The following is a 12807-nucleotide window of genomic DNA, read 5'->3' on the forward strand; positions in this document are numbered from 1 at the left end:
CTCACAGGAGTGACACCAGTTCTTAAGACCTCACATATGTTTAGCTGGTCTATCATTAGTACACTTGAGCACATTACAATAATAAATAAATTAGATTTAGCATTGGGATTGTGCCAAAATAGTAACGCAACCCCGACGCAAAATCTGGGCCTCACCTTATACATTTGTTTTTTAAACCCTGCCACAAAGAAATTGGCAACAAGGAGAAACGTGGCAGTAAATCTGTTTTGCTTAATTGGTTGCAATGTCTGTATTTTAAAATATGTTATGGGGTTAAGGCACCTATTGCAGGGATCTTTGTGTACCAGCTAAATCTCAGGGAATAATAATAATGGTAATTTAACTCTGGAGGATACCGTATTTGTTGGAGAGAGCTGTGTTTTGCCTAGTCCCAGTTTTGAATCAAAGTAACATAGAGAGTTAATATGTCTCCTGCAAAGCTTATTATGTAACACGCAGGTGACAGATTTTTTTTTATGTAAATTGGTAAGTGGGTTGCTGCTTTTAACACAGGGATCCTTTTGTTACTTGCAGTTCATAAATTGTAAACTTTCTTCTATAGCACAGTGAGGTATGAAGGACATATGGGACTCCCGCACCTTGTAACCCTTACTGTCTTATGTAACACACCCTTTATATTGATGTGCACACATAGGACTTATTGTCAATATGTAATCTGTGCGTGTGATGTAAAGTGCTCTGACATCCTGCATTGGGATGAGTAGTGACACGCAAGTAGTCAGAGTGCTTTACATCACTCGTACACAAAAAACAATTTAAAGACCACTGTTTTGTTCTATTTCTTTAATAGAGCTTAGCACTACTGTAGTGCTAAAGCGCTATAAAAGAAATAAAACAAAATAGTGGTATTTAAACTGTTATTTGCATAAATAGTGGGGAGACCAACACAACTGACATTCTTACAATTTATGCATATATCTTGTAATATACAAGGACTGAATAACTTCAAAAGTTTTCTCTCTTAAGAACCTGGGAAGTGAATTGATCCTATGTTTCCAATCCTTTGCATTAAGGTATGAGGCTATTGATAGCTCCAAGCCAGAATACTCTAGCAAAAAGAGGCCTTAACTTCATCTTTTGTTATGGGCGCAGCTGGAATCTGATAAGCCCTCTTCCCCTGCACGTTGCTGCTCGGACATAAGCAGACAACGTGCAGGTGCTGCTGAAAGTGTCCCAGTGTCAAAAATTACACCAGGACAAGTGCAACATATCAGGCAAAGTAGTGAAGGAAGGAACGTGGCACTCCACTGAAAGCGGCCAGCTTTGCAGCAGGGTAGACGAAGTGTCGGCTCCTCTGCTATGGTGGAGGAGCGTCTCCTCACTGCTTGCAAGCAGTGCAGGAAGAGGAAACATAAAATGATAGTAACTTTAAGTTATTGTAATTTTATGCTTCCTGCTGCTTTGCTTTGGGGCTGCACTGCTCATGGAGCAGGGCAGGGGAGGAGTGGTTTACCCACTCCTAAGTGCATAATGACTGTTTGGTCGGCCCTCTTGGGCCGCCCAAACCAGTCATGCGCACTTTCCCCGTTCTCCATGTAAGCTGCATTACAACCTGCATGGAGGACAAGCCCAGGCTCCAATTCTGTGGTTGAGAGTCCAACCAGGATGCTGAAAACCAATCACAACACTGCATTGCTGTCAACATTGACGCCGCTGCTTGCACCGCAGTCTTGGCCTACTGGCACCATCGACTCCAGTTCCTCAGCTGATGACAGTGCTACAGCAATGATGACGCCGCTGCTTGCACCGTGACCTGGCAGCACCACGGCGAGCACCGCACGTTATTTTAGGAGTGTAACTCCCTTATCCTGACTAGGAAGAAGGGTCCCTATTTGGAGAAAGGTGACAGCCCTTGCCAACTAGAGACCCCCATTTCTAACACAAACATTTCCCTTAGTGACAGAATACGCGTCATATTGAAAACTCTTCTGTCAGTAACACAGTCTGGACTGGACTGAAGTGGACATTCTCTGACCACATATTGGCGCGCTGCTGATAGATCAAGGCAGGGTACACAGTCACCCAACTCACCAAAAAAGTGGAAAATAAACCCAAGGCCTCAAACACGCTTGCACCAAATCTGACCATTAAGCACTGGGGCTATTATAACATGACTGAGAGTGGAAGATGGAGAGGTTGATATGTACACTCTGCCTCTCCCTAGTTTGCAAAGGTAAATTTAACTTAAATTACTTTCTTGAATATCAAGAATTGGTTTTGGGTAGAATATTCCTTGCACAGAGGCCTTCGCAGATCAAGCATCTACCTTCTTATTTTGGGGATTTTGATAAGGTATTGGAATAATTAGAGGGCAGTTCTACGACGTAGTTTGAGTTTTGCTTACCCGGGTGAAACTTTAAATAGTATTTTATGCAGTGTGCTTAGTGTTTTGAAATCTCTTGGCTGTCTTCTCAGTAGAGACAGTAAAGATGTGACCAGTGAGCATTTCATCTGGTTGTAGGGTTGGTTTAGCCTAACATAACCCAAATAAACCATTGTCGTAAAAATAGGATTTTCCAAAGATGTTGGGTCAGTTCAAAGAACTGATTTGACCAAGTCCGAGAAGAAGCTGCACCCAAAGGTTTACAGATCTGCATTGGTGTTGATTCCTATACATTCTCAAACGTTTCCAAGGTTCTGCCTGAAACCCTGCAGCAGCCGCAGGATTCCTGAAGTACTCCTTGAAAAATGTTGTGAATTCTGATGTACATTGTACGCTGAGTCACATTTGCGTGTCCAATTGTATATAAATAGGATCCCATCGATGCAGTTTCAGATAGATGTTTGATCAGCCAAGGCCTCAGTGCAAGGAGTAACCCTACTCAAAACCTTGTGTACCACAGGAAAGTTAGCTCAGAATGTGCTCTTCCAATGTGTTGTGTTGAAGACAGAAATGGCAAAGACCAGCTTGCTTCCTATTCTCCATAATTGCAAAGTTTGAGAAATGTATTATTCTGCATTAGATGACGATAATTCTGCGTGTGGGTACCAGAAACCACATAAGGTAAAACAAATGTCATCAAAGCAAACATGTCTGGGCTGTAAAAGATCAGGCTATTGGCAATGCCAGTGCTTTTTGCTAATCTCATGCAAACACATCCATCAAGACACATGCATCCGCATGACCGTCAATCTTGCAATGGGATTTCTATTAAACAAAAAAAAATTCAAGATGGCCACCTATGCACACGCCTGCGCCTGACGCTTGCATGAGTTTGTGTAATGATGTATGGTGACTTTTTTTAAATTTACTATTCTACCATGACAGATGGCCAGGTTAGAATGGTAGATTAAAATATTTCAAAGTGAAACTCAAGTGTACTTGAAGCTCAAAAACGGCAATTTGCTGCTTCCAGGACCTTGTAAAAATGAATAAATAAATAATAAGATAGAAACAATTTAACATGGGGGGCTAGTCGGTCAGGGAGGGGTGCAATGGGGAACAGGGAAGTGATGAGAGAAGAACCTGGTGCACAGGAGAGACAGAGAAAAAAGAAGGGAACCAGCGAAATAATATTAAAAAAGTCTCCTCAAGTATGTAGTTGGAAGATGCAACTCATCCAATCAGAACACTAATGAGACTGAAATGGTCCTGTGTGAGATAGTCACACAAACAGGGAGGAAAGGCATTTAATCAAAAGCAGTCAACTGAGATAGACGACATAGCCATCCAATCAGGAGCAAGGTGCTGATTGAAAGCTCACTCCAAGCAAAACATATGTATTGGAAACAATAGGTCCAGCGACAGACATCTAAAACTGTTTGTAGCCAAACCTAAAAATTAAGCTACGCGTCTAGTACATGATGTACCATGTCTCAGTCCTCGTTTTTGCATTTCCTCACCAAAATGTACAGCCATATCAGAAAGAAATGCTATTACTGCACGAGTGTATTACCAGGGCCTTGGGAGTATACCAACATATTAAATAAGCCCGAATTAAGCAATAGCAGTGAGATTTGTTCAGGCTGCTTGCACTACTTCTTGGCATCACAATAAAGTGTTCCTCTGAACAATGAAAACAATTCCACAATTGTGTGTTGTATTCATTACAAGCATCATGTGCATTCACGTGTTCTTGATAGCCCAGCTCGTGCCTGAAAGTGCACGACACCCTTCTACACCAGAGGGTAAGGATTGAAAAACACTGAAAATAACACTGTGGATAAAATGCCCACATCACAATAGACTGTTAAGAAGGTTTGCAAATATTCAGCCCAAGTGTGAGTTGTTTTGTTTGTATTGGGGTTCTTTCCCCTGGCAGAAAAGCGTGTGCAAGGGATGCTGCGGCACACTCATGGTAAGTGGATGCAGTCAGACATTGTATGCTCTTCTGATGCTCCGATGCAGGGCCGGCTTTAGGGTAGTGCGACTGGTGCAGCCGCACTGGGCGCTGACCTGTGGATGGGGCGCTGTGTTTAGCAATATCTTATGATTGCAGAGATGGGGGGCACTTTTGCCCGGTAGTAGTGAGAGAGTCCGGGAGGCGGGCATGGGGGTGCCAAAAGTGATCGTCATACTGGGCGCCACCAGCACCAAAGCCGGCCCTGCCCCAGTGAAGATACTCAATCAATCAATCAATGACACTTGTAAAGCGCGCTACATACCCGTAGGGTCTCAAGGCGCTGGGGGGGGGGGGGGGGGGGGGTGCCGCTACTGCTCGAACAGCCAGGTCTTCAGCTTCTTCCTGAAGGAGAGGTGGTCTTGGATCAGGCGCAGGTCGGGAGGGAGGGAGTTCCAGGTCTTGGCAGCCAGGTAGGCGAAGGACCTTCCTCCTGTAGTCGCTCTTCGGATGCGGGGGACGGCGGCGAGGGCGTGGTTGGCTGATCGGAGGTGGCGTTTGGGAGCGTAGAAGTTGACTCGGCTGTTGAGGTAGCTCGGGCCTTGGTCGTGTAGGGCTTTGTGTGCGTGGGTGAGGAGGCGGAAGGTGATTCTTTTGCTGACGGGGAGCCAGTGAAGGTCTCTGAGATGTCCGGAGATGTGACTGGTTCGTGGGATGTCGAGGATGAGTCTGGCTGAGGCGTTCTGGATCCGCTGGAGTCTCTTCTGGAGCTTGGCGGTGGTACCGGCGTAGAGGGCATTGCCGTAGTCCAGTCGGCTGGTGACGAGGGCCTGGGTGACGGTCTTCCTGGTCTCGGTGGGGATCCACCAGAAGATCTTCCGTAGCATGCGTAGGATGTTGAAGCACGCCGAGGAGACGTTGTTGACTTGCCTGGTCATGGAGAGGGAGGAGTCCAGGATGAAGCCCAGGTTGCGTGCATGGTCTGTCGGTTTGGGTGCGGTGCCCAGGGCGGGAGGCCACCAGGAGTCGTCCCAGGCGGAGGGTGAGGGGCCCAGGATGAGGACCTCCGTCTTGTCCGAGTTCAGTTTTAGGCGGCTGGTCGTCATCCACTCGGCTACCTCCTTCATCCCTTCGTGCAGGTTGGCTCTGGCGGCGGCGGGGTCGTTGGTCAGGGAGAGGATCAGCTGGGTGTCGTCGGCGTAGGAGATTATGCTGAGGTTGTGTTTGCGTACGATGGCCGCGAGGGGGCTCATGTAGACGTTGAAGAGGGTGGGGCTCAGAGATGATCCTTGAGGGACGCCGCAGATGACTTCGGAGGCCTCTGACTTGTACGGTGGTAGGCGGACTCTCTGTGTTCTTCCGTCGAGGAAGGAGATGATCCATTCCAGCGCCTTGTCCTGGATTCCGATGTTGCTGAGGCGCCGTACTAGGGTGCGGTGGCAGACCGTGTCGAATGCCGCGGAGAGGTCTAGGAGGATGAGGGCCGCTGTTTCTCCATTGTCCATCAGGGCTCGGATGTCATCGGTGGCGGCGATGAGGGCGGTCTCGGTGCTGTGATTGGCTCGGAAGCCGGACTGTGAGGGGTCGAGGGATCCGTTCGTCTCGAGGAAGGCGGCCATCTGCTTGTTGACGGTCTTCTCGATGACTTTGGCTGGAAACGGGAGGAGCGAGATGGGGCGGTAGTTCTTGAGGTCGGTGGGGTCCGCTGTTGGTTTCTTGAGTAGAGCGCTGAGTTCGGCGTGTTTCCAGCTCTCAGGGAAGATGGTGGTGTCGAAGGATGTGTTGATGATGTCTCGTAGGTGGGGTGCAATGACAGCGTCGGCCTTGTTGAAGACGTGGTGAGGGCAGGGGTCGGTCGGTGATCCGGAGTGGATGGAGTTCATCGTGCGGATGGTGTCTTCGGTGCTGATCGGGGTCCAGGCGTGGAGGGTGGTGGTGGGGGGTGGTTGTTCGGTCATGGTGTGCGTTGGTTGGTTGTTGAAGCTGTTGTGTATGTCCGCGATCTTGTTGTGGAAGTATGAGGCGAGGGAGTTGCAGAGGTCTTGCGATGGGGTGATGTCGTTGTTTCCTGCGCTGGGGTTGGAGAGCTCTTTCACGATGTTGAAGAGTTCCTTGCAGTTGTGTGCGTTGTTGTCCAACCTGTCCTTGAATGCTGTTTTCTTGGCGGCGCGGATCAGCTGGTGGGGTTTCCGGGTGGCAAGCTTGAAGGAGGTCCTGTTGTCCGGTGTCGGATCCCTTCTCCAGACTTTCTCGAGGGCTCGGCAGTTCTTCTTGGAGCTCTTGAGTTCGTCGGTGAACCAAGGGGCCTTCTTGCTGCCGGGTCTGAATGAAGTTCCAACTGAAATAAGCACTTGTATTCTGCAATAGTACACCCCAACACCAGGCTGGCTTAAAAATCCACCCTCTGAGCGGCCATTTTGTAAGCCTTCCAGGAAGTGTGTTGGTATAATACCATGCATGGCTATTTATTAGCCGGGGCTTTGTGAATGTCCTGTGCCAGACACATGAAAGATTATGAGATGGATTTCTATGCTAGGACCTCCAGGCCCAATCTCCTCCTCAGCTTGGGGCTCTAATTATCACAACCTGTCTGTACTTTGCAAGTGCCTGGACACCCATAGGTATAGGAATGAGTATAACATAATTCGCAGAGACAGACATAATTAATTTCAGTGTTTTTATTTTCAGGAAGCAGAAGTCTACAGTTTGTTGGATTGCCCGATGCAGTCAATGTTCCTGAAAACAGCCCGGCAGGTACTTCAGTTTTCACATTTACTGTGACACCCACAACAGTGGTGTTGACAGCTGGGTTCCCCTTCATCATTAACTCCAATCCACTTACAAAGGCGTTCAGGATTAGTGCTGCATCTGGCAAGTATGCGGTAAGTGTTCGAATCAGGATTTACAACCGCAGTTCTAAGCTTCCAGAGCTTGGAATTGCTGAAAGTGTTCTAATATGTATGTGTTCTTACTTTAAATCAGGGTTGGCCAACCCACTATGTAATGTAAACGTAATGTAAATGTAATGTAAACTGAATTTGTATAGCACACTATCCCCCAACGGGTATCCTGGCGCTGAGAAAGTACTTGTTATATGGTGTGGTTAATCATCCACCCAAAAAGAGGAGACATACAACACATTAGGGGCGGGAAAGGAAACAGAGTACAACATCTGAGTGAGTTGGTGACACTACATCTGTGAGTTATTTCTCCCTCGGGAACAGCCAAGTCTTCAGCTTCTTCCTGAATTGCATTAAGTTCTCGCTTTGCCTAATGTCATTTAGAAGTTCATTCCACATCCGTGAAGCCACGGAGATGAAGGCTCTCCCTCCAGTCCACGTACGTTTACATTTTCTGGTGTTAACCAAATTTGCTGTTGATGAGTGGAAGTTTATTGGGGGGGTGTACCACGTACATTTTCTCTGCAGTGGTCTGGGACCCAGACCATGTACTGCCTTAAAAACGATGCGGAGAGATTTGAAAAGTATCCTCTGCCGAATCGGCAGCCAATGAAGATCTCTTAGGGCCAAAGATGCAGATGACCTGCGCTGCTGGTTTAGAGCCAGCTTTGCTGCTATTGTTTGATTTCTCTGCCACTTTAGTACCAGGGAATTTGGAGCTCCAAGATACAGAGAGTTATAGTAATCCAGCCTGCTCAGAACTTATTACTTATGTTCTGGCAGGGACTGGCCATAACGGAAGCATCTTTATTAGTGCTCTAATTAATGAAAAACAGGTGCCAACCGTTTTGTTTATTTGTGAGTCCAGTTGAAAGTTATTATCCATCAGCACCCCCAGATTACATACTGTTTTAGCTGTAGTTAGCGGAGTATCTGTGGGGGCTATCCGGAAATCAGCAGGAAGGGGACGGGCTATTTTGCTCGTAGTGCAATATACGACTTCTGTTTTGTCTCCATTGAATTGAAGAAAGTTGTTTTGTAAGCCAGTTTGTAGTACTTTCCATGCACTTATGAAATGTATCCATGGAGATTGTTTGATTCCCTTCCAGCGAAAACACAAGCTGTATGTCGTCAGCATAGTTGACTAATTCTACTCCAAAGGACTTGATGATAGGAATAAGTGGATGCAAGTATATATTAAATAAAATTGGGCTGATTGCTGAGCCCTGCGGGACCCCATGTTGGACAGAAGTCTTCAGGGACGTGAAAGGTTGAATACTCAGTGTCTGGGTCCTGTCCGATAGGTAGGACTGAAGCCAGTTCAGTGCTTGACCTTTGACACCGATGTCTCTAAGTCTTTTTAGCAGAATACCATGGTTCACCGTATCGAATGCTGCTGACATATTTAGCAGTTCTAATTCGACCGATTGCCCGTTGTCCGCACGCATTTTCAATCATCAAACACAGTTACTAGGGATGTTTCGGTTCCGTGCTCAGGACGGAATCCGAATTGCAGTTCATCTGGTAGATGGTTATTCTCCAAATAAATGGGCAAGGATTTGCTGACTACTTGCTCAAGAATTTTTACCGGGTAGGGCAACAAAAAGATGGGTCCATAGCTAGACGGACAGAGAGGATCAAGGGTTGGTTGAGTAGCGGGGTCACTATTGCTTGTTTCCAGCATTCTGGGACCTCACCATTGCTCAGTGACTGGCAGCAGATTTGGCGTAACAGGGGGAAGAGTTCCACCTTGAATTCCTTCCAGGTCCTCTGTGGAAGGGGGTCCAGTGGTGACCCAGAAGAGACAATCAGAGCAATATTAGTAAATACTTCCTCCGTGGGAGTTTGAAACCATAACAGATGAGGCTGATGGTCACTGTCTATGCTCCCGTCTTGTATCTCTAGCGCCATTGTCGCCAGTAGATCATTCTCCTCCTTCCTAGATGGATTGTTTTCATCGTCCACCCCAGTCAGGGTTTTTTAGTTAAGGCCGCCAATGATTTTGTTAATCTTTTCACCAAAATAAGTTGCCAGATCGTCACATAGATTCTGCGTAGCTATGATCTATTACACAGGCCGGCTTTACTATATTAAAAATAGTTCTAGCCTTATTTGGTGCATCCAGGATAGTTTTTTCATAATAATAAGCCTTTACTCTAGTAATTACTTCCTTATACTTATTCAGTTGCGTGTTATAGGTTCTTTTATCTAGTTCAGAAAAGAGCCTCCTCCATTTTCTTTCTGCCTGTTTGTATTCCTTCCGCAGTAGTCTTTGATCCTCACTATACCAGGGGGAAGTTGGTTTGTCTCTATTTGTATCCTTTTTACTGGGATTCTATGATCCAAGGTCTCGTTAATTTGTGCGCAGAAGGTTAGATAATTTTCTCCCACTGATTTACTGGAGTCAAATACATTTTTCTCCGTTAATAGTGAGAATTGTTTTTTTTTCTCGTAGTCTGGGCCATTCCCTTCCCTGTCGAAAATTTCCAGGATAGGTTGCTTTGTTGTTTGCTCTCGGTAGTACTAACAGAAAGTGGACTAAAAAGTGATCAGTTCAACATAGAGGCAGTACTTCAATCACTTTAGCCTCAGCGGAGTTGGCAAATATTAAATCTAGGATATGGGCTCTTTGATGTGTGGGTTCTGACTCTAATTGATGCATGTTAAGACTCTCACATGCTTGTACAAGTTCTTTCAATGCCATATTCATGTTCTATAATATTAGGTACTATTACCTGGGTATCCCAGAGAGGGAGGGAGGGCCCCACTGCATAACCTTCCACTCCCTCACTTAGATGAAGTATATCCCCCCACATATCAGCCATGATGAATGACCAAGACCTACATAGGCTGTCAGAAGGGCAGAAACATATCTGCAACTTAGAGATACGCATGAGCCATAATACCTATTGACGTCCCCTGATCAATACATCGATTGGGTTTTTTAATAATCCTAGGACACCACCTTAATATAGGACACTTTGCCGTTTACCCTAAGGTATTTTTAATAACCCCAACTGGATCTCGGAATATTATCCAGAAATAGAATCATTTATAATAACTCCCTCACGGTATCCCAACTTGAGGTTGAGGCCCCCCTGGTAGTTCCATCAATACCAGGTTGGGACAAGGTGGCCTAGGATGAACTATGTCACATTATTTGAGTGAGCCCGTCTCGTCCAATATCTGGAATTGCCAATGTCTTAAGCAGGACGTATTTTAGCAGGGTGAAATAATCTCAAGAGAAGCACCGACAGTACACTCATGTCCAGGTGCTCTCAAGCAGGTCATTTTTGTGTGTCGAACACGTGACTTAGCCCAGAACACAGACCTTGCTTTAAAAAATCACTGTGCTGCATTGCACCTGTCCACTGACTCCACCAGCATATCAAGTTACTGAGAAGCCCAGGCCACTGCAGTAGATACATACAATGTATCTAAAAGCAACAACTGCGCTGGCCACCCTGGGACACCTTAGCAACGCAACGGGCAAGACGAGTTCTTTTCCACAGGCCCAGCTGACAGGCAATCATGATCAAGGGCTTCAGCAGTGCAATCAAGAGCTGGCACTGCGCTGTTCACACTGGCTGAGTGATGTATGCCCGCAGAGATTTCCAAGCAGCCAGGGGTCGCAAGCAAGGTGGCAGGGGCCGCAACCGGTTGCTTAGGGATCCCAGTCGACATCTCGGATGGCCCCTAATTGACGTACATGGACTCAACCATGCAGTGCAAAGCAGCAGCTGGTAACAATGTAGGTGCGGAATTGCACTTGATGAGGGCAAATTTAGGCAATCCAGACTCTGCCGCACACCTGGAATTTGGCTCCTGACAAAAATCTCATCTTTGTATCAAAATAAAGCTGTGGGGCATGGCCAGAGTGGACACCCGGAAAGATGTCTTGATGTCTTGAGCTCATATTAAGCTCATATCTTGGCAGAACATGGGAAGATTGTAGAAAAAGATGGTCAAACAAAAATTGACAAGAGAGAGAATGGTGTAACCACCTCCAAGAAACCGAAGAGCTAAAAATCCACAAGTCCCCTTTCCTGGCTGGAAGATCACCGAGCAGCTGCTCAGTCAGTCTATAGTACTTTTAATTTCAGATGCAAATATATTTACTAGGATGTTGGTCACTCATCTTAACTCACTCTGGCATATACTGATGTCACCCTACCAGTCTGGGTTTGTAAAACACTAGCAGACATTGGGCAGCATAAGACTGGCGGTTTGAAGTGATCAACATTACAGAATGACACCCGAATGACACTTCTTACACATGATGCTCAGAAAGCATTCAACAAGATCGAATGTAGCTCGTTAGTGAACCTACTGGTTAATTTAGGACAGCTATCAACGTCCAGAATCAAAACTGAAAGTCAATGGGAAATATTCCACAGATAACACAAGGGGCACCAGGATAAGTTATTGCTAGACCTGTCCGCCTTAGGGATGTCGTCCCCAAATCCTTTTGTCTGCTTACCTCCTATTTTTACTGATTCTTTTTGTTGGCCTTAGGACTCTGAGCTTTTTACCAGTGCTGACCAGTTCTAAAGTGCATGCACTTCTTCCCTAAACATGGCAACATTGGTGTATAAACAATTGCCATTTTTAATTTACTTGTAAGTCCCTTGTAAAATGGAATACCATATACCAATGCAAACACAAGGAGATGATGGAAGGAGCACTGAAACTTTTCAGACACTCATCCCTAGTCACAGATCTGGGTTGAATCCATCATCGTTCTTTAGCTCATTTCACCACCCCAGTTCAGACACAGCTATATGCAAATCAGTCTTGCCCCTGTGTGGGAACAGTCCGGCCTGACCTGCCAAGCCATGTCTTCACTGGACCTGCAGCAAGCATCTTGGGACAGGTTGTGGGCTAACTGCCCTCTTCATCCAGGCTAGCTTGAATCAAGTGGCAAAGCGATCAAGGGACCCACGTCTGGACATACCCTGCCAACTTGTTTCCGGTCCAGTGAAGACATGGGTTGGCAGTAAGCTCCCATTGGTGTGTATTGCTTCTAACCGCTAGAACTATGTTTATTCCTTTAAAATTCATATGTTAACTTCTACTTATTGGATTTTTTGTCATTATGTGATAACGCATACATTTTTCGGGTGATTTCCTAGTGGGTTTCCTGGACTTCCTAGTAAAATCGGCTTTCGCGCACGAGTTTGCACTAAATGAAATAATGTTCACTGCCCCGTTTTTTATCACCTCCCCACCACTGTAGTTCACTCGTTTAAGGATTTCATTAACTTATTAGTTTAAGGATTCGATTAATCCACTGGCTCTTGTTTGACACACATGTCTTGCTTTGTTGTAGGTTCTTTTGCAATTTGCTTTTGTTAGTTATTACGTATTTGAACAGAGGTTTCAGTCCCCTTCCTAAAACAGTGTTTATTTCCCTTTTAGACACAGTCAAGTCCCCTGATGAAGGGACTTTCATCCCGAAATGCATAGGGATTTTCTACGTTTCTGAATAATGTTTATCATGGATGAGACATTTCTACAGTCTATATGAAAACAATATATGACTATTTGACTACATGAACTTTTGATTAAAATCTTGGTAAAACAATTGACTTTTTTGAACTTGAAAT

General features: G+C 45.8%; 1 protein-coding gene across 1 annotated transcript in view; it reads left to right on the top strand.

The window, feature by feature from the left end:
• The window catches only part of CDHR3 (cadherin related family member 3), a 225264-nt gene that overhangs the window by 13072 nt on the left and 199385 nt on the right, over positions 1–12807 (top strand). Inside the window, exon 2 of the mRNA XM_086929671.1 lies at positions 6990–7183. Within this exon, the coding sequence (XP_086785797.1) occupies positions 6990–7183 (194 nt within the window). The remainder of the gene's footprint in view (positions 1–6989; positions 7184–12807) is intronic.

The sequence above is a fragment of the Lissotriton vulgaris genome, chromosome 1_1, assembly GCF_964263255.1.
Source record: "Lissotriton vulgaris chromosome 1_1, aLisVul1.2, whole genome shotgun sequence".
In the NCBI taxonomy this organism is placed as follows: domain Eukaryota; kingdom Metazoa; phylum Chordata; class Amphibia; order Caudata; family Salamandridae; genus Lissotriton; species Lissotriton vulgaris.